Below are 25,973 nucleotides of genomic sequence, written 5' to 3'. Positions count from 1 at the left end.
AACTAACACCTTAAATCAAAGCATGCAAGAATCAAAACCATCTATATTAAGATTGGAATTCTCCATTGATTTAAATCCCTTCAATTTCATAAGGAATCTATTTAGTTGCTACCTACGTTTCCCCATGAGTGTGCTCTGCATGCTTTCAAATGGGACTGGCTAGACTGAGGGGAGCCCCACATCTCTGGGTCACACAGATACTCTGCAGGAACAGAATGGCGCTGATTTGGGGGTGTCAGGCCTAGTAGGTGATTTACAAGTCGCTGCCCAAAGGTGAGTTTGTGGCCATCTCCACTTATTGAACTTCCATCTGAACTCTAAGTAATAAACAGTAATATTAAATTTAAAAAAATTTCTTCCCAAGAACAAAACTATTTCATGGTATAATAGTTAAAAGATATTGAAAATAATTTTAAAAAATCAATACCAGAATGAAATCAAAGAGTAAGTTTCTTTTTGCCACAAAATAACTTGAAACTACAGAATGTATAGTATAGATGAAAATATATATTTTTAAAATGTATCATTTCGTGTATGCACTTTGCTTTGAAATTCATCTTGAACATCTTTATTGAGATATAACTCACGTACCATAAAACTCACCCATTTAGTATATTCACAAAGTTGTACAACCATCATTAAAATCTTAGTTGGGAATATTTTCATCACTCAGAACCCTCATGCCTGTTAGCAATTTCTTCCCATTCCCCACCCTGCCCCACTCCCTACTCACTTCAGTTGTAATATTATTATTTTACCTGTAGGTTAAAGCACAAGTTGGATGACAGTCAACAAGTAGCACAGAACTCGATTAAAAGACAGTATTATGAAATGTAGACACAGCGAACCACCACTCCCTTCTCTTCCTCCACAAATAGCAACTATAATATACTAAATAAGACTGAACAAAAAATATCCCTGTCTCAGGGTAAAAGCCAATCCTGAAAAATTCTAACAGTGAGTTCACTTACAGTATGGATAGTGGGAGACATAGTATCAACTTCATCCTCATCTGACAGGTCAGCTATGTTCACTGAATTTAAGTCAGCAATGTCATCTATGTCTTCCTCTCCTGTCAGTGTTGTAAGAGTATTGCCCAGAGCATTAAGCCTTTTGCCAATGTTAGGATCCATGTGAACATCAATCCCACACATTTTCCACAATACGTTGAGTGTCCAGGTTCCAGCACTACTGCTTTCTGTTTAAATAAAGAGGTTGCATTTTTGTTAAGTCCTGAGTATAGAAATTGAAATAACTTTACAAAGTAATAAAATGGATGATGGCCACATATAATAACTAATGTCTTTCACTGCTAAACTTGTCAGAAACATCAGACTACAGGATTGATTTATCTATGTGTACAGTGTGCATCTACTGTTTCCTCTGTATAGCACCTATTTTCTTTTTCCCTATGAACTACAGGTTCACTCCCTGGCCCCAAGCTGACCCACCATCCTATAGCTATAGTAGGAATTGCCATGACCTTAGCTCATTAGACAGAATTAATTAGGTAATTGGTCCAGGTGAAGGTCAAAGTTGGAAAAATAAGATATTTTGCCTGGACTTGAGGAAAGGTTGGTCCTTCTCTAATGACTGAGGGTGGAGAAACGAGACTCCACAGTGTTTCTTGCCATGTATAAGAAAGAGGTTACGAGTTAGAAGAAGAAGAAAAACAAGTAGCCAAGAGGGGAGCAAAAAAGCAAAGACAAGAGCTACAAAGAGTCTTGGTGACAGTTGGGATCTTGGTTCTAGTAGTTCCTAAGGGCTCCTAAACTGACCTGGTTCCTTCTCTTCCCTGAAATAACCATTCCTAAGTTTAACTGTAGTCTGAAAATATCCTTTTAATAAGCATCCCCTTTTGGTTAATCTAGTCTAAGTGGGTTGTTGTCACTTAAAAGTCCTGACAAAGATTTATTTGTGACCTCAGTTGAAAATTCTCTAACTTTTCCAGTTCTTTGTCAGACTCTAGGCCTTGGTGCTTTCTAAGGTAACTTAGGATGAGCACTAAGGCTAGGCTTGGGGAGGAAAACAGAACAGTAAGGAGAGACTGGCAATCTACTAACCTTAATCAATTTCTACCTCTCTCAATTTAAGAGCCCTTAAATAAGTATCTCTGTAGCTCACCCTGTCCAGTTTTATAACAAGCAAAACAATAAAAATTTATACTGTGCTATCATCTTAGTCAAGACACATTACCACTTTCATAGTTACCTCCTAACTGGTTTCCTAGACTTTTTTGCCCTCTGATCTTTGAAAGTGTTCCTCTGATAGTGTCGTCATTTGCCTTCTTGTTCAGAAACATTCAATGGCTAGCCTACCCACTACCCACCAAATCAAACTCCTTAATTTGGCATTTAACATTTTTCCATCTTATTTTTTTAAATAACTCTATTCTAGCTAAATTGGACAAATCTGAATACTGTGCTTTAACATCATGATTCATGTTATATTATTCTCTCTGCCTGAATTTTCTCTGGCCCACATCTCCCAGTTTTTGCTTAAGAAAGATTTATCCTGTCCTTTGAGTGCTTGTTTAAATGTTTGTCCCTCCATAAAGTTTTCTCTGATCCCAGTATTCTCCCATATTTGAAAATATTCTCTTCTTTTTATACATTTCAATAGCAACTGGAATTTTATGTTTTATTGTACATATCACATATTTCAATGTAATTTTGCTACACGTGCCTTAACTGCATTGTAAGAATTTAAAAGTATGGAGGATAGAAAGTGTATCTTATTCATTTTAATCTTTTCTAAAACATCTTGTAGTATATATATATATATAAAATATATATTTTATATGTATATATTTATATATATTTATATATATAAAAAACACACAGTAGGTGTCTGATTAATAATTGTTAAATAAATACAAATGTTCTAATACAAAATAGTTTTTTTTTTAAATTAGCGAACACCAGAATTAGCTTAGCCAAAAGATTCTCTTGCCATTAAAATAAAGGCAGAATTCTATCTTAACACAAAATAATGCTGAATGTGAACCTACCAGCTGCTGCTTGTCCTGTAGTTCTTGAACATACTTCATAGGTGCCATCTGGAACTACACCTGTACAAATATCACCCCAAAAATAGTTTTCAATAAAAATACACTTATGATTATATATTGTACTCTTTAATTTTTCACACAAGATTATTATTTAAATACAAAGAGGATTACTATCCTTTCTAGATTTTAGTTCTTAATCTTTGGAATGAAAGGGCTATCTTAATAACTCATAAGATCGATTCCATATTTCACAGTATTTTATTCTATGATTTAAATAATTTAACTGCAGTTTTAGCTTTACTTTCTGCATGTGATTTCCTTATTTGAGTGACAACACCTGGCCAACTCTGACACTCTAGATGGCTTATCCACTAATATCCAGGATGCTATGACAATTTGTTATCATAAATGAATGGCACTTTGAGAATGCAAATGACTTAAAATAGAATTTTGGTAACTAAGAGCTGCCACATTAGGTCAGACACATGATTCATCACTCTTACCTTCTCTTTTGACACGGAACATTTTATGAGAAAAAAAATGGTTGAAGACTATGATGTCAATCTCAAGATCATGGACCTATCTCCAGAATATATCTACTTTAACTTTGAAACATTTACTACCACTTGGCTTTAATCTGGCAACTTCAGCTTCAAAAAAGATGTTAATTAAATTCAACAATTTTACACGGTAAAAGTTGAAACAACTTTTAAACAAAGTAAACTCTAAACATACAATTAAGACCTTCCTCAGTCATCCTTAGAAGAAACTAAATATCAATTTAAACTCCAGAGTACATATATCTTTAATGTCCTTTTGTAATTCACTCTGAATCCTAAATTGATATTCAAATGTTACTTAAATTTGAGCTTACTATTCATATTTTAGGTAATTTGGTATTACATTTCTGTCTTTGAAAAATTTCAAAAGGGAAAAATCTTTCCAACTTAGAAATATTACAACTTAGTTTGTGAGAGAGGATCTACTTGTTATTATGTTTTTTTTTTAAAGACTGCCAATAACTTTAACATCTAAATTATACCTTTGAACTGTATAGTACCTGTGTCTCACATACAAATTCTAATTAAGAAATAACTAGATTTGATTTTGGAGTATCACCCAATTCACCTTTGTAGTCATGGTTACGAATCTGAACAAATAAGACCTACATTACCCTTTCAAATCCAAGAATGCTAGAATGAAAAGAAAACCCTTTGAAATCTGAATAACATAACTGAGGCCAAGTGAAAGGAAGAATTAGTAAATAAAAAGGGAGACGAAAACTTTTAGGATTTCCTATCCCAAGTAGTACAGAATTTTTAAAAATTAAGCTTAAAGGCTAGGTGTGGTGGCTCACACCTATAATCCCAGTGCTTTGGGAGGTCAAGGCCACAAGATCACTTGAGGCTAGGAGTTCAAGACCAGCCTGGGCAACATAGTGAGACTCCATCTATAAAGGAAATTTAAAAATTAGCCAGGTATGGTGGCATGTGCCTGTGGTCCCAGCTACTTGGGGGGCTGAGGTGGGAGGATTGCTTGAGCTCAGTAGGTCAAGGCTGCAGTGAGCTATGATGGCACCACTGCACTCCAGCCTAGGTAACAGAGCAAGATTCTGTCTCTAAAAAGCAACAAAAACATTAAGCTTAAAAAATGAATATATAAACTCATAGAATATAGAGCCATGATGAATTAATAAGGAATATTACGATTTTTAGACATAGATCTGAATCCTGAAAATGAGGACTAAGAAATCAACTAGTCTCTTCCCCATAATACCTGTAGTTTCTGTATCACAGACAGAATGATGACTTGGAGCAACCATTAGGCTGAATCCAGGATGGTAATTTTTCTGTTCTGATGACCAAAGGCTACCTAGGTTTTACAGAGAGCTTGCAGACATCTAAACTTCTGATGGTTTATTTTGTCTAAATACACATTCATGATATTGTCCTAATATTTACTAGCTACTTAAAATTGTTCTTTGAACTCTTCCTATAGACTGTCCTTGCTAATTTTTAATGCATTTCTCAATAAACATTATCACCTAGAGAAGAAATTTTACTGGGTCACTTTTTTTTCTAGAGTATGTTTTAAAAATGACCTGTTAAAAAAATTCTAAGGCATAATCCTAACATTCCTTATTTCTCTGCCCTATACACATCACCTTTGTTCAGAAATATTGAGGTATACTTATTACTAATAAAAACTATAAACTAGTAAACTAATTTGTCCATTTTATCATTTGGAAGTTTTATAAATATGTCAATTACATAACTACTCTGCTTATCTCCTTCTGGCCCCCTCCCAAGAAACCCAAACAATAAGCATGTTACAGAAGCATGTCAGTTAGTCCCCTCTAAAACCCAAAATAAATTATTCTGAGTATCATGATTACCAGCATGTTAGTGTTCTGTATTAACAGAATATATACTGAGGTGCTAAATTATTTGTTCATGTTTTAATGTATATTTCTGATTCTAAGTAAGAGCATATTTCTCATTTTATATCTTATGCATTTGCCCTTTAAGATAAACTGTTAAGGAAATGGTTTACTTCCTTTTTTTCCAAATATATTCTACTTATTTCAATAAATACAATGATGGTAAAGCTGTCACCTTAATAAAAGTCACTAAGTTTAAATTTATTTTTGTCTTTTATTAAAAAAAACAAAAGATATGTTTTAGTGATTTTAAAAAAACATGTATAACTATTGTGTAAAATAATAAATCTATAAAGATTTCTGCTGTAGGCTGATATAGGTCTTTTGGATAATAGGCATGAGTATTTCCATATCAAGTCTTCTCAGTAACCTGAAGTATTTCAAATAAGTACTGGTATTTTACCTATAATTATCTAAATGCAAAGTATCTGATGGGGCAGTACACGCTGCCTTCTAAAATGGCACCTTGCCATACGGAAGGTATTTTAAACTGAAGCAATTTGAGAAGCAGCAGATGCAAGAAGGACTTTAACTTTCTTCTGAAGCAGGTCATATGAACCACATGTGAGAGATGCCCTTCCTATACCCCGAGGAAAGGAGCATCCTCATCTCCAAAGTGGAGGGACACTGAGAGGAATCTGAACAAACAGGCCTTGGTTAGTTTCCCCCAATTTACTACCCTTAACTCATACCCCTTTTTATTTTCTCACATTGCTCTACAACTCTCTACTCTTCATCAAACGTAGCATAAAAATACTCAGGTTTAACCATTTCTTTGGATCTTCATTTCCTTATGAAGGCTCCGTGTCACAAAAAAAACCTCATATTAAATAAACCTGTATGCTTTTCTCTCATTAATTGGTCTTTTATTACACAAGCCCCAGCAAATAGCCTAAAAGGGTAGTAGGAAAAGACATTTTTCCTTCCCTACACACTAAAACCAAAACTTTTTCATTTTGAATGCTAAAACTTCAATTTTTGTAAAAATAATAGAAATTTTCCCATTCCTCAAAGAAAGTCGGAAGTAGAAAGATTTCCCTCTAGTGGAGAGAGGAAAAAATTACATAAACAATGGGCTACCGCTTTCTAAAAAGTAAGTAATTTAGTTTACAAGATTGAGGAATTTTAGTTTACAACCTTTTAACTCCTTATTTATAATTTTTCTTTATTATTAGGATTAATGATGCTTTACCAACTCTGCTATAATATTTAAAATATAAAAATATATACAAATAAATTCCGTATCTTCAATATGGCCTATAAACACAGCTTTAGTTATACCCAACCTTGAATATTATGGAATTGCAGGAATTCATGTTACCCTCTGCACTCCTACAAATTTGAACATGTGGATTTATTCACGTCAATATTAATTAAGGGTGGAGTTCCTGGTCCTGGCTATTTACAACCTGTTCCGTGTTTTATGTTGAGTTGGATATTGCACATTTATCATTTTCTTTCAAGATTCCAACAGGTCAAAAATGCTTTATCTGGTCAAACATGGATCAATTACAGGAAAAATCAGGGACTGTGTAAACATTCAAATGTTATAGTACCAAAAAGAATGCCTAGTTGGTTTACTTACCAAAACTACTCAATGCTGTAGTTTTTCACAAATATGGTTTGTTACCTGTAACTAGAAATAGCCCTTCTTTCTCAAAGTCTAAAAACATTTGCTATATCTAAGCATCTTTTAATTTCACAAATGGAGACTTAATGTTTTATTTTTTAAGTTCTAAACTGTATATAGAAATAAAAGATACTCACAGGCATTCATCACTAAATCCCCATGAATTTCTGGTTTCCAGTCATCCCATGATGTCTCAAATCCATCAGCAAAACGGATACAAAAGTTTTTGAAATGCCCTTTGCTAACCAGAGACTCTGAAGAGCACGCAGTGATGAGAGTACTTTCAATGGTTAATACCAAAGCAGAACCAGTGTCAAGGTCTCCAGTATGATTAGACTGCAAAATATATTAAAGAAGAAATAAGACAAAAGGTGACAATTTTTTAAACTTAGAAATCCTCACAGGATTCATAGGAATAGAAAACTAGAAACGGTCAAGCCTAGATATGTTCATTAAAGAGCAGCTTAGAAAGATGCCTTTTAAAAATTAAATTGCTCAAGTGAAATGTACTTGCCATGTGCATTTTTTTTCTTACTTAACATACAAAGGGCTATCTACATTTCTATCTCAAGCCTCTCTTTTAGTTGTGGGGAGATGCTCTCACTATGCCACCCACCTGTGGTGTTTATGGCCTTCCTAGGCAGTGCCCATTATGCTATTAAAAAACTACTACATTTCAGTTCCTGAAACACAAACATACCAATGCTGCCCATCCTCAACCCGAAGTTTTTCTTAACACTGTCTTACCAAACAGAATCCTAAAAGATAAATTAATTCAACAACTGGTTACAAGTTATTAAGGTAAATTGTAACAGTAAAATATAGATCTCTGTATTCTATTGTTAATAACTGTTGCTTCTTGGCCTGACAGGTGTTCATAGCCTTTTCTCTCTCTCATACACACGTGCATGCAGTTACATATTCCGGAGAATTGGTCCTAAGTTGCAAAGAGAAAATTCCTGCTTTATGTACACATTGCTCTGAAGTTTCATTACCATTAAATATTACAGTATAAAAGCATTTTGGAATTCTCTACTCTATTACAGGTAAGTTTATTAAACAGTATTTTTAAATGTCCTTTTATTTCCATCTTATAAACAAGTCCATATCAATGACTTCCTTGTTAAAAAAGAAAACAATAAAATGATTCTGAAACTAAGCTGCTTCTTATGAAGGTAAAAATTAAGAGTTATCTGGTGGGTATCAATCTTACCACTATTCTGAAGCATATAAGAGTGCTTCAGAGAAAAGTCCCATGAGATTCAGATTTAATACACTGAGATGAGTAATGGCTGAAGGAATTCAATCTTACTTGCTACCTACTAAACAGTTATAAACTGTTATACTGGAAAATGTACTGTTATACTCTAAATACTTAGAAATGGTTATGTAGAAATGCCTGGCTCTTAATCCTGGGATACGACTTGACTTTTTGTACCTGTGCAGTATTTGTGATAGGTAGGCAAATTCCCAGATCATTGACAGTGAGCTGGAGAAAAAGAGTCCCAAAGGCCTGGGCTGATGTTTGCTGGATACCAGGTAGCATATCTACTACTTCCTTTGTAGCCATATGAATATCCTTATGTAAAGCCATTCGTTGTTCATTCCAGTTGTCATAGGCAGCCTTATAATTCAGCCAAAACAGCACAGCTTTTGATAATTAAGACAGGGCAGAAAGAAAATTAAAATTAACACTGTAAATCTATATGTTAAGTAAAGCTCAAAAGCTGCAAAATCCTGTTGCTTAATAAAAATTACACCCAGAAAACTGTAGCATTAGAATTAGGAAAGATCTAAGAGGACATATAGTCACCATTTTTTAAATAACAAATGAAAAAATAAAACAGAAAGCAGGCAACCACATAATGGCACAAGGAAGAAGAAAATCCAGGTCTGTTCATTCCCTCTAACTTATTTGTGAAATGCCTATTATATGTTATATACTGGGATGGAATAACAAATGAAAACAGACATGGTACTTGACTTCATCTGTAGAGCTGTTACTTCTTTTAAAATTCTTTAAGGTACATAATACTAGGAACATACCATTAAAAGGATCTGATTTACAGAGAAAAGTCAAAGATGTTTGAGTTTGTTAAACAGAAACAAACCTTAAGGAAAACCTTCATTTCACAGCAGTGTATAGATGGAGGGGCCTCTAAAAAGGACATAAAGATGGAGAGGCCAGAGAAGTAGGAGGAAAAGCAAATGCAGGTTGAGCATCCCTAATCCGAAATCCAAAATCCCAAAACTTTCTGAATGTTGATATGATGCTACAAGTGGAAAATTCCACATCTGAACTCAGGTGAGACTGCAGCCAAAATGCTGTCAAAACTTTGTTTCATGCACAAAATTATTTAAAATATTTTATAAAATTATCTTCAGGCTATGTGTATATGGTGTATATGAAACATAAATAAATTTCATGTTTAAACTTGGGTCCCAGCCCCAAGATATCTCATTATGTATACACAAATATACCAAAATCTGAAAAAATCCAAAATCTGAAACATTTCCTGTCCCAATTACTTTGGAAAACCAGTACTCAACCTGTTTTGTGTCAAGGACACCAACGGTACAAAATACTTTAAGGAGCTGATGAAAGCTGATGAGAGGTCAGTAAAATGAGAACTAAAAAACATGTACATGGGATTCAGCAAAATAAAATGTTATCTGTAACACTGCCAAAAGGGCAATTTTCTAACAGGATTCTGTTACTAGCCTATGTCCATCACTGATGGAGATCTTAAATGGCTTCTTAAATGGCTCCTCATTACTTCTAAAATACAGTTCAAATATATTTGCCCAATCCACATTAATTAGACCTTGTCTACCTGTTCAGCCTTCTTTCCCATTATTTTCTTCTATGAAACCTACTGCTATGTTTTCTTAGACTTATGTGTTTAAACACATTCATTCTTATTCTCTCTCATTCAATGTTTATTTGGTTCTTATTGTATGCCAGGGACTGTTCTAGGCCCTGGGATATAAAAGTAAATTTCATTTCCTTATCTCCCTGGTGAACTCCTAATTCAAAGTCAAATCAAGAATTAGTTTCTCCTCTAAGAAGCGTAGGCAAAGGTAGAGAATTCCTCAGAACCAAGAACACATCTCTAACTCCACTGTGTAGTGTACTTTGTTTTCTTTTCCACTGGACTGACAGGTCCTTGAGGGCAGGGATACTGTTGTTTATTTTTGTATTCCACTTCTAGGCAGTACATGATAAATGTTTATAGAATATAAAAATAAACACAGTGCCAAAACACAAATGGGTGCATTAATTACAAAATCAAAACAAAAAAATTCAGCATTACAATTATATAATCTGAAGCAGACACTCCTATATATCCATGCAGAAGACAAAATAACTTTAAAATAACTTTTAAAAACTGAAGGGAAAAAGCAAGATTTTTTTTTTTTTTGGATACACACATTTCAGATTTAGGAACCATTTAGCTGTCAAGCATTTACACCAGTAAACTACAAGATTTTTATCTAGCATTAACAAAGCATTCCTAGATCCCAGAGGATAGTAGTGATTGACTTTATCTTACCTCTATCAAAGGCCACAGGCTGTGCATAAACAATTGGTCTATTCAAAGTAATAAGCACAGCTTCCCTATCTGAAGAACCACTGATTTCTTCTCGGAGGGCATTTCTTAATCCAATTCTGGTTTTAAAATAGGCAACTTGATGAAAATCAGAACCAGCTTCCTCATAAACCTAAAATAAAATTTAAAGCTCAATCAAATAAAATAATGGGAAAAGTTGTAATATGAAACTAAACATTATTAATGGTATTGTTCACCAAAAAAACTATAATACATTTTTCTCAAATTCAGCTGTTAATGTATATTCCTTATACTCTGTACCATAACCACTTGAAATTAATATACAAAATAGCCATGCAAGAGGTAAATATGAAGTCATAGATAAACTTTATATAAAAGTTAGGATGAGGTCCATATTCTAAATAGCAATGTATTAAATATTTCAAAATAATTAGAACCTCTAAGAGATGACAAGAAATTTTTGTTCATTTTTTCCTCATATCTTTAATGCAGCGATTCAGTTTTGAAACTGTGACTGGCATTTTTCTACTTGGTTCTTCAAAGAGGAAAAAAGATTAAAATCTACATAATAATTTTTGGCAAAATAAAAACAAAAAAAATCTCCAATAAGCTGTGAACATTCATTTTTATAAAACAGAGAATCTAACTGCTGTTTTTTAACTTTATTTAACACTACTATATGCAGAACTTGCTAATATTCTACAGGAAAGGTATACACTTAACATTTTAAGAACTGAGTAATGTTAGTACAAGACTTTGAAATAAAAAGTGTTTAGCAAAATAAAAAAAATTACAAGCAAATGATTATGAAGATACTGGATTAAGTTTTATGTGAGTGCATCTGCACTAAACTATAACAATATGCGGCTACAATATTCAATGAAATGCCAAGGTAAATGAGTCTTCATTGAATTTATAATCAGAAACTTTAGGAAATTAAATATTTTTGTAAATATAATAATACATAAGTTACGGTAGTTAAAATTGATGTGCAAAATTTAAAAGCCATAGTTCTAACATCAACATATTCTGTACTCACCTGATGTTTGACAATTTGTCCTAATGCCAGATTTAAATCCACCTGGCATTTGCCAAACAGTTTCAGATAGCTGCTACTTCCTGGTGAAGCTTTGGTTTGAAGTCGGTTAGAAAGTTCCAGTTCAATCAATCCAGTTTCAAATCTTACAGCTCTCATTGATGGAGTAGTGGCTGTTACTTGAATACCCTAGCAGATTATATGTTAGGAGGAAAAAAATGAATCTTAAATCAACAACATATACCTACTCAAATGTAGTCTTTCAGTATATGATAAATAAAATAGTCGTGTTTTAAACCATGAACAGGCATACCTTGGAGATAATATAGGTTTGGTTCCAGACCATTGCAATAAAGTGGGTGACACAAATTTTTTTGTTTTCCAGTGCATATAAAAGGTTATACTACAGGCCATTAAATGTGTAATACCATTATGTCTAAAAAACATTGTATATGCCTTAATTTAAAAAATACTTTGGCCAGGCGTGGTGGCTCACGCCTGTAATCTCACCACTTTGGGAGGCTGAGGCAGGCAGATCACTTGAGGTCATGAGTTTGAGACCACCCTGGCCAACATGGTGAAACCCTATCTCTACTAAAAATACAAAATTAGATGGGCATGGTGGTGTGTGCCTGTAATCCCAGCTACTCAGTAGGCTGAGGCAGGAGAACAGCTTGAACCAGGGAGTCAGAGGTTGCAGTGAGCTGAGATTACGCAACCGCACTCCAGCCTGAGACAGAGCAAGACTCTGTCTCAAAAACAAAACAAAAACTTTACTGCTAAAAAATGCCAACAATCATCTGAGCTTTTAGTGGGTTGTAATCTTTTTGCTAGTGGAGGGTCTTGCCTTGATGTTGATGGCTGCTGACTGATCATGGTAGTGGTTGTTGAAGTCTGGGGTGACTGTGGCAGTTTCTTCAAATAAAATAACAATGAGGTTTGTGTCATTGATTGACTCTTCCTTTCATGAAAGACTTCTCTGTAGCATGTGATGCTGTTTGATAGCATTTTACCCACAGCAGAACCTCTTCCAAAGTTACAGTCAATCCTTCCCAAACCCTGCCACTGCTTCATCAACTAAGTTTATGGAACATTCTAAATCCTTTGTCATTTCAACAGTGTTTATAGCATCTTCACCAGGAGCAGATTCTATCTGAAGATGGAATTTCTTTGCTCATTCATAAGAAGGAACTCTTCACCCATTCAAGTTTTATTATGAGATTGCAGCAATTCAGTCTCATCTTCACGCTCCACGTTTAATTCTAGTTCCCTTGCTATTTCCACCCTGTCTGCATTTACTTCCTCTACTGAAGTGTCTTGAGTCCCTCAAAGTAATCCATGAGAGTTGGAACCAACTTCTTCCAAAGTCCTAGTAATGTTGATATTTGCACTTCCTCTCATGAATCAAAGTGTTCTCCCTTCCAGAAGGTTTTCAATTTACTTTGCCCAGATCCATCTGAGGAATCACTATCTATGACAACTGTAGCCTTACAAAATGTATTTCTTAAATCATACACTTGAAAGTTGAAATTACTCAATTCATGAGCTGCAGAAGAAATGTGTTAGGCATAAAAATGTTAATTTCCTTGTAAATTTTCACCAGAGCTCTTAGGTGACCAGGTGCATTGTCAGCGAGCAGTAATTTATTATTATTATTATTATTATTATTATTATTATTATACTTTAGGCTCTATGGTACATGTGCGCAACGTGCAGGTAAGTTACATATGTATACATGTGCCATGCTGGTGCGCTGCACCCACCAACTCGTCATCTAGCATTAGGTATATCTCCCAATGCTATCCCTCCCCCCTCCCCCCACCCCATAACAGTCCCCGAAGTGTGATGTTCCCCTTCCTGTGTCCATGTGTTCTCATTGTTCAATTCCCACCTATGAGTGAGAATATGCGGTGTTTGGTTTTTTGTTCTTGCGATAGTTTACTGAGAATGATGATTTCCAATTTCATCCATGTCCCTACAAAGGACGTGAACTCATCATTTTTTATGGCTGCATAGTATTCCATGGTGTATATGTGCCACATTTTCTTAATCCAGTCTATCATTGTTGGACATTTGGGTTGGTTCCAAGTCTTTGCTATTGTGAATAATGCCGCAATAAACATACGTGTGCATGTGTCTTTATAGCAGCATGATTTATAGTCCTTTGGGTATATACCCAGTAATGGGATGGCTGGGTCAAATGGAATTTCTAGTTCTAGATCCCTGAGGAATCGCCACACTGACTTCCACAAGGGTTGAACTAGTTTACAGTCCCACCAACAGTGTAAAAGTGTTCCTATTTCTCCACATCCTCTCCAGCACCTATTGTTTCCTGACTTTTTAATGATTGCCATTCTAACTGGTGTGAGATGGTATCTCATTGTGGTTTTGATTTGCATTTCTCTGATGGCCAGTGATGGTGAGCATTTTTTCATGTGTTTTTTGGCTGCATAAATGTCTTCTTTTGAGAAGTGTCTGTTCTTATCATTCACCCACTTTTTGATGGGGTTGTTTGTTTTTTTCTTGTAAATTTGTTGGAGTTCATTGTAGATTCTGGATATTAGCCCTTTGTCAGATGAGTAGGTTGCGAAAATTTTCTCCCATTTTGTAGGTTGCCTGTTCACTCTGATGGTAGTTTCCTTTGCTGTGCAGAAGCTCTTTAGTTTAATTAGATCCCATTTGTCAATTTTGGCTTTTGTTGCCATTGCTTTTGGTGTTTTAGACATGAAGTCCTTGCCCATGCCTATGTCCTGAATGGTATTGCCTAGGTTTTCTTCTAGAGTTTTTATGGTTTTAGGTCTAACATTTAAGTCTTTAATCCATCTTGACTTAATTTTTGTATAAGGTGTAATGAAGGGATCCAGTTTCAGCTTTCTACATAAGGCTAGCCAGTTTTCCCAGCACCATTTATTAAATAGGGAATCCTTTCCCCATTTCTTGTTTTTGTCAGGTTTGTCAAAGATCAGATAGTTGTAGATATGTGGCATTATTTCTGACGGCTCTGTTCTGTTCCATTGATCTATATCTCTGTTTTGGTACCAGTACCATGCTGTTTTGGTTACTGTAGCCTTGTAGTATAGTTTGAAGTCAGGTAGCGTGATGCCTCCAGCTTTGTTCTTTTGGCTTAGGATTGACTTGGCGATGCGGGCTCTTTTTTGGTTCCATATGAACTTTAAAGTAGTTTTTTCCAATTCTGTGAAGAAAGTCATTGGTAACTTGATGGGGATGGCATTGAATCTGTAAATTACCTTGGGAAGGATGGCCATTTTCATGATATTGATTCTTCCTACCCATGAGCATGGAATGTTCTTCCATTTGTTTGTATCCTCTTTTATTTCCTTGAGCAGTGGTTTGTAGTTCTCCTTGAAGAGGTCCTTCACATCCCTTGTAAGTTGGATTCCTAGGTATTTTATTCTCTTTGAAGCAATTGTGAATGGGAGTTCACTCATGATTTGGCTCTCTGTTTGTCTGTTATTGATGTATAAGAATGCTTGTGATTTTTGTACATTGATTTTGTATCCTGAGACTTTGCTGAAGTTGCTTATCAGCTTAAGGAGATTTTGGGCTGAGACAATGGGGTTTTCTAGATATACTATCATGTCATCTGCAAACAGGGACAATTTGACTTCCTCTTTTCCTAATTGAATACCCTTGATTTCCTTCTCCTGCCTAATTGCCCTGGCCAGAACTTCCAACACTATGTTGAATAGAAGTGGTGAGAGAGGGCATCCCTGTCTTGTGCCAGTTTTCAAAGGGAATGCTTCCAGTTTTTGCCCATTCAGTATGATATTGGCTGTGGGTTTGTCATAAATAGCTCTTATTATTTTGAGATACGTCCCATCAATACCTAATTTATTGAGAGTTTTTAGCATGAAGGGTTGTTGAATTTTGTCAAAGGCCTTTTCTGCATCTATTGAGATAATCATGTGGTTTTTGACTTTGGTTCTGTTTATATGCTGGATTACATTTATTGATTTGCGTATATTGAACCAGCCTTGCATCCCAGGGATGAAGCCCACTTGATCATGGTGGATAAGCTTTTTGATGTGCTGCTGGATTCTGTTTGCCAGTATTTTATTGAGGATTTTTGCATCAATGTTCATCAAGGATATTGGTCTAAAATTCTCTTTTTTTGTTGTGTCTCTGCCAGGCTTTGGTATCAGGATGATGCTGGCCTCATAAAATGAGTTAGGGAGGATTCCCTCTTTTTCTATTGATTGGAATAGTTTCAGAAGGAATGGTACCAGCTCCTCCTTGTACCTCTGGTAGAATTCGGCTGTGAACCCATCTGGTCCTGGACTGTTTTTGGTTGGTAAGCTATTGATTATTGCCACAATTTCAGCTCCTGTTATTGGTCTATTCAGAGATTCAACTTCTTCCTGGTTTAGTCTTGGGAGGGTGTATGTGTTGAGGAATTTATCCATTTCTTCTAGATTTTCTAGTTTATTTGCGTAGAGGTGTTTGTAATGTTCTCTGATGGTAGTTTGTATTTCTGTGGGATCGGTGGTGATATCCCCTTTATCATTTTTTATTGCATCTGTTTGATTCTTCTCTCTTTTTTTCTTTATTAATCTTGCTAGCGGTCTATCAATTTTGTTGATCCTTTCAAAAAACCAGCTCCTGGATTCATTGATTTTTTGAAGGGTTTTTTGTGTCTCTATTTCCTTCAGTTCTGCTCTGATTTTAGTTATTTCTTGCCTTCTGCTAGCACCCAGATTCATAAAGCAAGTCCTGAGTGACCTACAAAGAGACTTAGACTCCCACACATTAATAATGGGAGACTTTAACACCCCACTGTCAACATTAGACAGATCAACGAAACAGAAAATCAACAAGGATACCCAGGAATTGAACTCAGCTCTGCACCAAGCAGACCTAATAGACATCTACAGAACTCTCCACCCCAAATCAACAGAATATACATTTTTTTCAGCACCACACCACACCTATTCCAAAATTGACCATATACTTGGAAGTAAAGCTCTCCTCAATAAATGTAAAAGAACAGAAATTATAACAAACTATCTCTCAGATCACAGTGCAATCAAGCTAGAACTCAGGATTAAGAATCTCACTCAAAACCGCTCAACTACATGGAAACTGAACAACCTGCTCCTGAATGACTACTGGGTACATAACGAAATGAAGGCAGAAATAAAGATGTTCTTTGAAACCAACGAGAACCAAGACACAACATACCAGAATCTCTGGGATGCATTCAAAGCAGTGTGTAGAGGGAAATTTATAGCACTAAATGCCCACAAGAGAAAGCAGGAAAGATCCAAAATTGACACCCTAACATCACAATTAAAAGAACTAGAAAAGCAAGAGCAAACACATTCAAAAGCGAGCAGTAATATTTTAAAAGGACTCTTTGCTCTGAGCAGTAGACCCATAGTGGGCTTAAAATACTCAGTGAACCATGTTGTAAAAAGATGTGCTGTCATCAAGACTTTGTTGTCCCACTGATCAGAGCATAGGCAGAGATTTAGCATAATTCTTAAGGTCCCTAGGATTTTCAGAATGGTAAATGGGCACTGGCTTCCACTTAAAGTCACCAGCTGCATTTGACCCTAACAAGAGTCAGCCTGTCCTTTGAAGCCAGGCATTGATTTCTCTCTAGCTGTGAAAGTCCTAGCTAGCATCTTTTTTCCATAGAAGGCTATATGGAAAAATCTGTCGTTTAGTGTAACCACCTTCATCAATTATTCTAGCTTGATCCCCAGTTTGCACTTTTATGTTATGAAGACAGGTTCTTTCCTTAAACATTATGAACCAATCTCTGCTAGCTTCCAAGTTTTCTTTTGCAGCTTCCTCACCTCTCCCAGCCTTCATAGAATTGAAGAAAATTAGGGCATTGCTCTGGATTAGGCTTTCGCTTAGGGGAATGTTGTGGCTGGTCTATCCACACCATTCAAACTTTCTCCATATCTGCAATAAGGCTGTTTGGCTTTCTTATCATTCCTGTGTTCATTGGAGTAGCACTTTTAATTTCATTTAAAAACTTCACCTTTGCATTCACAACCTGGCTAACTGGCGCAAGAGACCTAGCTTTCAGCCTGTCTTGGCTTTTGACATATCTTCCTCACCAAGCTTAATCGTTTCTAGCTTTTGATTGAAAGTGAGAGATGTGCAACAACATTTAACGATTTAGTTTGCTATCCTACACTGGTGCAGTTCCTGGCGCCCCTAAACAATTACCGTAGCAACATCAAAGATTTCTGATCACAGATCATTATAACAGACATACAATACTAATGGAAAAGTTTGAAATATTGTGAGAATTAGTAAAATATGACACACAGAAAGTGAATATATGCTATTGGAAAAATGGCACCTTCAATTCGTAAAAAAAAACTCAATACCTGTGAAACACAATAAAGTGAAGTGCAATAAAACAAGGTATGCCTGTATAGGATATGTCTAATGAACTGATAAAACTGGCAACATTAATTTCTCATGTTAGTAGCAATTTTTTCCCATTATGTTTCATTTTGATAGTTTATATTTAAAATTTAGTATTCAATGGATTGAATACATTAAATACAATTAAATAACTTTTATGAACACCAGTATCTTAAATATTGGAAATATTAAGTTTTCTATTAAAATAATATAGTCTTTGTTTTGTTTTTTAAGACAGGTCTCACTCTGTTGCCCAGGCTCAAATGCAGTGGCACAACCACAGCTCACTGTAGCCTTGAACTTCCAGACTGAAGCAATCCTCCTGCCTTAGCCTCAGAAGTAACTGAGACTACAGGTGTGTGCCACCCACCTGGCTAATTTTTTTGTTTTTTCAAATTTTTTGTAGAGACAAAGTCTCACTATGTTGCCAGGGCTAGTCTCGAACTCCTGGGCTCAAGCAATCCTCCTGCATCAGCCTTCTAAAGGTAATATAGTTAACTGGAAAAGTGCATAAAATATTTCTTGCAGAGTAAATTATAACAGCAGTACTTGAAGAAAAACAAAATGTTCGTCAGAAGGGAGTGGTTGAATAAATTGTAACAACTGTACAACATACAATACAGATGTTCAAGAAGATAAAACTAATCTAAATATTCTAATATGGAAAGGTATCCAATGATTTTTCAAATGTATAAATATATGCATATATAAAAATACTAACAGGAAAAAAGTCCTAAAGAATATTCAAATAATTATTGTTAAAGCTTTTTCTCTGAGTAGATGGAGTTATAGATCATTTTTATTTTCTGTTTGGTAATTTATGTAAGATACAAATTTTCTATAACAAGCATATATTAATTGATTAGAAAAATTTTTATAAAAGTATCATTATTATTTATGTTACCTTGAACTGCAAGTTTAGGGAATAGAGGAGAATTTTAGGCTTATCTCCATCTGCTGTTCCATCATGTTCATTCCAGAGAGGAATAGGCTGCTCCCCACCTAAAGGAAAGAAGAGTTTGGGACAATTTTTTATTTAAAGAAAAAAATAACTATTTTGTGCACTAAAAAAAAAATCCTCACAAAATATTTTCTTTTTACTGACCACTGATACAGAGATCTTTAGCTAAGTTACATTTAACTGAGACAGATATATGAAAGATAGGGACAATTCTGCATATGTAGACATTTATTAATAACATTTTATATTCAATTAAAACATTGTGTATATTATTGAACCAAAACATGTGTTTATACATCTCAGAAAACACATTTGAGGGAAAAAAGTAAACTGGACTAATTTCTTCAACTAATAATGTCAATTCTGTTGCAGGGGCCCTGGTGGTGAAGTTACTATTAAGAGAGCATTTTTTTTTTTTTTTTTTTTGCCTGGGCAATGTGGCATACAGAAAATAATGTTCTAATATCTTAATATCTTACTTCTGTTTCCACTTCTCTTTCCATTGATTTGAAAACATTCTGCCCGCCTATCTTTCAAATATTCTATCTTACAATGATTAATCTTTTTGTACATATGTTGAGTTTATCATCATCCCAGGGAGTCTGTATAGGTGGGATGGAATTTTTTTTTCCCCTATTAGGGACCACAGATATTATCAAAAATAGATAAAAAGCAGATTTTGTTTGTTTTGAAAGAGAAATTAATCTTTTTTGGGCTTTTGAAATTTAGGGGTCAAAAATCTATTTAGTTAGTACTATGATAAAAATATTTTTTAGTTTTTTACTAGAACAGAAAATAGGAAGAAAATAGAGGCAACAGGCAACAGAAGGTACATCCAAGATAAGACCAAGAAAAGGTAGACAAGGACATAACTTGGCCCCCCAAAAAAGACCTTTGTACATAAAGATGAATAAATACACCAGAAAGGGAATGAAAGAATGATATGGATGAAGAGATGGGAAGTAAAGTATTAAGGATTTGTGGATCGGTTATACCAGAACATATTAATTAACATATATTTGGGCCAGGCACGGTGGCTCACGCCTTAATCCCAGCACTTTGGGAGGCTAAGATGGGTGGATGACCTGAGGTCAGGAGTTCGGGACTAGCCTGGCCAACATGGAGAAACCCCATCTCTACTAAAAATACAAAAAATTAGCTGGGTGTGCTGGTGGGCACCTGTAATCCCAGCTACTTGAGAGGCTGTGGCAGGAGAATCACTTGAACCCAGAAGGCAGAGGTTGCAGTGAGCCGAGATGGCACCACTACATTCCAGCCTGGACGACAGAGACTGACTCAAAAACAAAACAAAAAAACATATATTTGTATTTTGGAAGAATAAACTATATGTGTCTTTGTACACTTAGTGCCTGCCTGTACGCTTGTACCTTTCCTCTCTGAGCTATCCTTCTCTAAAATATACAGCACACAGATTACATTTTCTTTTCTTCAACTCATAATTAAGTACTTCTCTCTGCCTCCTAACTTAAATCTACAACCATCCCTTACCTAAGCCTCATCACTGATAACCCTACCTACAGCCATATACATACATACATATATGTATGTGTGTATTTGTGTGTATATATCGCCCCCCAACCCAGCTATCAACTACCTCTTCCCATCCCTGTTGTCTCTATCTTCCATCTACTACCAGGAAACCTTCTGCTGTCTTACATTATGCTTTTCATTTCCCTGATTCTCTAACTTCATTTGCATATGGCTTTTTGTTGCCATTATTATTTGGAAATCTCAAATTCATTCATTCCTTTGATCCAGTAGCAGATGGTGTTTAGCTTACTTTTCAATGCTATTTCCAAAACATTAAACTACTACTGTCTCTGCTTTTCATCATTTGAATTCTAAACCACAGCCCTCTTACACATCCCTGTTCCTTGAGCTCACTTTCCTTAAATGACTTTATCCCCTCACTTACATTCTGTTCTTATTCATTTTTTACTCCTAAGTAGATATGTGTAAATTCTAATACCTAATATTTGGTTACTGAGTGCATATATTTATCAATTCTAATACCTAATATTTGAGTGCTTACTGAGTGCCAAGTGCTCTTCTAAGTTCTTTATCACATTTTGTTTATTCAGACTCTTTCTGATACACCCTTATCAGCATTTGGTCCTTCCTTCCTACATGATGTTTGCCAAAAAATACACATTTCTGTATATTAATTTATCTACACAGCAATTTCCCTAATTAAAGAATTCTTAAGGGGAAGGGCCATATATATGCGGATCCTAGCAAACAGTACCTTAGCTAACCCTCAGTCTTTTCCTGAACGCAATTATAAAGTACCTATGTTGCTTGGTGATCCAACTGTTCATCTTCTGTCATTTCTCCAACACACTCCTCACAACAATTACTGCAAGTCTTTATAATTTTCCTCATACTCCCACAATTCTTATCTCATTCTCAGCAAATAAATGTGTCTTTCAGTCCCAGTTTCTTGCTATTTTCTTTCATCAAATTGTCCCTCTTTTGAAAGGCGCTCAATCATCAAAAAGTAGAACTTACTCAAGCATCAGTTCAAATCATTCCTATGCCTCAATACATCCTCTATTTATACTACTTAACTTCTTCATTAATCAAAAATTCATTTAAATCTTTTTATTATTATATGTTTAAATACCTAAAGTTCCAAACAGAAGTATAATGTTCCAAACAGAAGTAAGTAAAATTTTTACCCACATATCTTTGTAATTTGCTCATCACCTAGTTTGGGGTCATATGTTTTTAAAGTTCTGAATAAGTAACTATGGAATGGATTATAGAATCTTCATGTTTTCTAAGATATGGTTTTAATTTCTACTCTGAAATACAGAATGAGTTATGTTATAGAGAGGAAAATATTATATGAAATACTGTCTACATTTTGAGGATTTGTTAGAATACTGCCACTAAAAATTGTTTATGACTCTATGTATATCTTGACACTTTCTAACAGGAAGGGTGAAATTAAGCTAGGAGAGTTCTTAGTTTCTCTTGGCTCTGTAGGCAAGAGCATGGTTCAGGTTATTTAGGAATCATCATGAGGTACAACAAACACAACACAATAGGTGATCAAATAAAAACTACATGATTCTGATTTTGAAAGTTAGCTATTTGTTCAATTAAATAATAAATAGTATTTTCTCTAAGTAATAATGAAAACAAATCTAAAGAAAATATTAATCTACTATTATGATCTATCTATGTATTGAATATTGGCTACTCTTTTCTTTTTCTTCAACCTTTTATTTTAAGTTCTGTAGGATATGCATGTTTGTTACATAGGTAAATGTCTGCCATGGTGGTTTGCTGCACACATCAACCTATCACCTACATATTAAGCCCAGCATCCATTAGCTATTCTTCCTGATGCCCTCCCTCCTGCTGTCCCTGCTGACAGGTCCCAGTGTGTGTTGTTCCCCTCCCTGTGTTCATGTGTTCTCATTGTTCAGCTCCCACTGATAAGTGAGAACATGTGGTGTTTGCTTTTCTGTTCCTGCATTAGTATGCTGGGGATAACAGCTTCCAGCTCCATCAATATCCCTGCAAAGGGCATGATCTCATTCCTTTTTGTGGCTGCACAGCATTCCATGGTGTATATGTACCACATTTTCTTTATCCAGTCTATCATTGATGGGCATTTAGGTTGATTCCATGTCTTTGCTATTGTGAATAGTGCTGCAATGAACATACACATGCATGTATCTTTACAATAGAATGATTTATGTTCCTTTGGGTATATACCCAGTAATGGGATTGCTGGGTCAAATGGTATTTTTGCTTCTAGATTTTTTAGGAATTGCCCCAACACTGTCTTCTACAATGGTTGAACTAATTTATGCTCCCACCAACAATGTGAAAGCATTCCTTTTTCTCTGCAACTTCGCCAGCATCTGTTGTTTCTTGACTTTTTAATAATAGCCATCCTGACTGGTGTGAGATAGTATCTAATTGTGGTTTTGATTTGCATTTCTCTGATGATCAGTGATGCTGAGCTTTTTTCATACATTTGTTGGCCACATGAATGTCTTGAGAAGTGTCTGTTCATGTCCTTTGCCCACTTTTTAATGAATTTTTTTTTCTTGTAAATTTAAATTACTTGTAGACTCTGGATACTACATCAGATGGATAGATTTCAAAAAATTTTCCCCATTTTGTCTGTTTACTCTGATGGTAGTTTCTTTCGCTGTGCAGAAGCAGCTCTTTAGTTTAATTAGATCCCATTTATCAATTTTTGCTTTTGTTGCAATTGCTTTTGGAGTTTTCATCATGAAATCTTTGCTGGTGCCTATGTCCTAAATGGTATTGTCTAGATTTTCTTCTAGGGTTTTTATAGTTTTGGGTTTTACATTTAAGTCTTTAATCCATCTTGAGTTAATTTTTGTATAAGGTGTAAAGAAGGGGTCCAGTTTAAGTTTTCTGCATATGGCTAACCAATTTTCTCAGCACCATTTATTAAACAAGGAACCCTTTCCCCATTGCTTGTTTTTTGTCAGGTTTGTCAAAGATCAGATGGTTGTAGGTGTGTGGTCTTATTTCTGAGTTCTCTATTCTGTTTCATTGGCCTATGTGTCTGTTTTCGTACCAGTACAATGCTGTGTTAGTTACTGTAGCCTTGTAGTATAGTTTGAAGTCAGGTAGTGTGATGCCTCCAGCTTTTTTCTTTTTGCTTAGGATTGTCTTGGCTATTTGGGCTCTTTTTGGTTCCATGTGAATTTTAAAAGTTTTTTCTAATGTTGTAAAGAATGTCAATGGTAGTTTAACGGGAATAACATTGAATCTGTAAATTACTTTGGGCAGTATGGCCATTTTCACAGTATTGACTCTTCCTATCCATGTGCATGAAATGTTTTTCCATTTGTTTGCGTCCTCTCTGATTTCCTTGAGCAGTGCTTTGTAGTTCTCCTTGAAGAGGTCCATCACTTCCATTGTTAGCTGTATTCCCAGGTATTTTATTCTCTTTGAAGTGATTGTGAATGGGAGTTCATTCATGATTTGGCTCTCTTCTTGCCTGTTATTGGTGTATAGGAATGCTAGCAATTTTTGCACATTGCACAACTTTGCTGAAGTTGCTTATCAGCTTAAGAAGCTTTTGGGCTGAGACGATGGGGTTTTCCAAATATAGGATCCTATCATCTGTAAACAAAGATAATTTGACTTCTCTTCCTATTTGTATATGCTTTCTTTCTCTTGCCGGACCGCCCTGGCCAGAACCTCCAATACTATGTTGAATAAGAGTGGTGAGAGAGAGGGCATTCTTGTCTTGTGCCAGTTTTCAAGGGGAAAGCTTCCAGCTTTTGCACATTCAGTATATTAGCTGTGGGTTTGTCATATATATCTTATTATTTTGAGGTATGTATCTTCAATACCTAGTTTATTGAGAGTTTTTAACATGAAGGGATGTTGAGTTTTATCAAAGGCCTTTTATGCATCTACTGAGATAATCATGTGGTTTTTGTCTTTAGTTCTGTTTCTGTGATGAATCGCATTTATTGATTTGAACCAACCTTGCATCCTGGGGATGAAGCCCATTTGATTGTGGTGGATAAGCTTTTTGATATGCTTCTGGATTTGGTTTGTTAGTATTTTTTTGAGGATTTTTGCATCAATGTTGAACAGGGATATTGGCCTGAAGTTTTCTTTTTTTGTTGTATCTATGTCAGGTTTAGGTATGAGGATGATAGTGGCCTTATAAAATGAGTTAGGGAGGAGTCCCTCCTTTTCATTTTTTTGGAATAGTTTCAATAGAAATGGTACAAGCTCTTCTTTGTACCTCTGGCCAGATGTGAAATTCTAGGTTGGAAATGTTTTTCTTTAAGGATGTTGAATATTGGCCCCCAATGTTTTCTGGCTTGTAGGGTTTCCACTGAGAGGTCTGCTATTAGGCTGATGGGTTTCCCATTGTAAGTGACTTGGCCTTTCTCGCTGGCTGCCCTTAACTTTTTTTCTTTCATTTCAGCCTTGGATAATCTGATGATTATGTGTCTTGGGGTTGATCTTCTCATGGAGTGTCTTACTGGGGTTCTCTTCATTTCCTGAATTCGAATGTTGGCCTGTCGCTCAGTTGGGGAAGTTCTCCTGGATATCCTGAAGTATGTTTTCCAAGTTGGTTCCATTCTCCCCATCTCTTTCAGGTACCCCAATCAGTCATAGGTTTGGTCTTTTTATATAATCCCATAGTTCTCAGAGGTTTTGTTTGTTCCTTTTCTTTTTTCTCTATTCTTGTCTGCCTGTCTTATTTCAGAAAAACAGTCTTCAAGCTCTGAGATTCTTTCCTCCACTTGGTCTGTTGTGCTGTTGATACTTGTGACTGCATTGTGAAGTTCTCCTGTTGTGTTTTTCAGCTCCAACAGGTCAGTTATGTTCCTCTTTAAAATGGCTATTTTGGTTATCAGCTCCTGTACGTTTTGTCACGATTCTCAGCTTCTTTCCATTGGGTTAGAACATGTTCTTTTAGCTCAGCTAAGTTTATTATTACCCACCTTCTGAAGCCTACTTCTGTCAATTCAGCCATCTTAGCCTCAGTCCAGTCCTGTGGCCTTGCTGGAGAGGTGTTGCAGTCATCTGGGAGAGAACAGACACTCTGGCTTTTTGAGTTTTCAGCATTTTTGGATTGATTTTTTTTCTCATCTTTGTGGGCATATCTACCTTCAATCTTTGAGTTTGCTGACCTCTGAATGGGGTTGTTGTGGGGCTTTTTGGTTGATGTTGTTGTTGTTTTCTGTTTATTTTTCTTTTAACAGCGGGGCCACTCTTCTGTAGGGCTGCTGCAGTTTGCTGGGGGTCTCCTCCAGACTCTAGTGTTCTGAGTTCCTCCTGCACCAGGTTCCTCCTGCACCAGGTATCAGTGAAGGCTGTGAAACAGCAAAGATGACAGCCTGCCCCTTCCTCTGGGGCCTCTGCCCCAGGTACCGAC

The 25,973-nt window shown here is 35.6% G+C and overlaps 1 protein-coding gene across 32 annotated transcripts in view; it reads right to left on the bottom strand.

The window, feature by feature from the left end:
- BLTP1 (bridge-like lipid transfer protein family member 1) overlaps positions 1–25,973 on the bottom strand; it is a 212,512-nt gene that overhangs the window by 44,848 nt on the left and 141,691 nt on the right. For 31 of the 32 annotated variants that reach the window (XM_063723629.1, XM_063723632.1, XM_054554440.2 and 28 more), the window contains 7 exons: positions 18,998–19,095; positions 11,692–11,877; positions 10,635–10,803; positions 8,519–8,730; positions 7,218–7,416; positions 3,011–3,070; positions 972–1,198 (listed from right to left, as the gene is read on the bottom strand). In XM_063723629.1, coding sequence (XP_063579699.1) covers positions 972–1,198; positions 3,011–3,070; positions 7,218–7,416; positions 8,519–8,730; positions 10,635–10,803; positions 11,692–11,877; positions 18,998–19,095 — 1,151 coding nt within the window. Of the gene's footprint in view, positions 1–116; positions 318–971; positions 1,199–3,010; positions 3,071–7,217; positions 7,417–8,518; positions 8,731–10,634; positions 10,804–11,691; positions 11,878–18,997; positions 19,096–25,973 lie in introns of all 32 variants that reach the window. The other variant, XM_054554450.1, reaches the window with a different exon arrangement.

This window comes from Pongo abelii, chromosome 3, assembly GCF_028885655.2.
Source record: "Pongo abelii isolate AG06213 chromosome 3, NHGRI_mPonAbe1-v2.0_pri, whole genome shotgun sequence".
Taxonomy (NCBI): domain Eukaryota; kingdom Metazoa; phylum Chordata; class Mammalia; order Primates; family Hominidae; genus Pongo; species Pongo abelii.
This window is presented reverse-complemented; position numbering and strand designations above follow the sequence as displayed.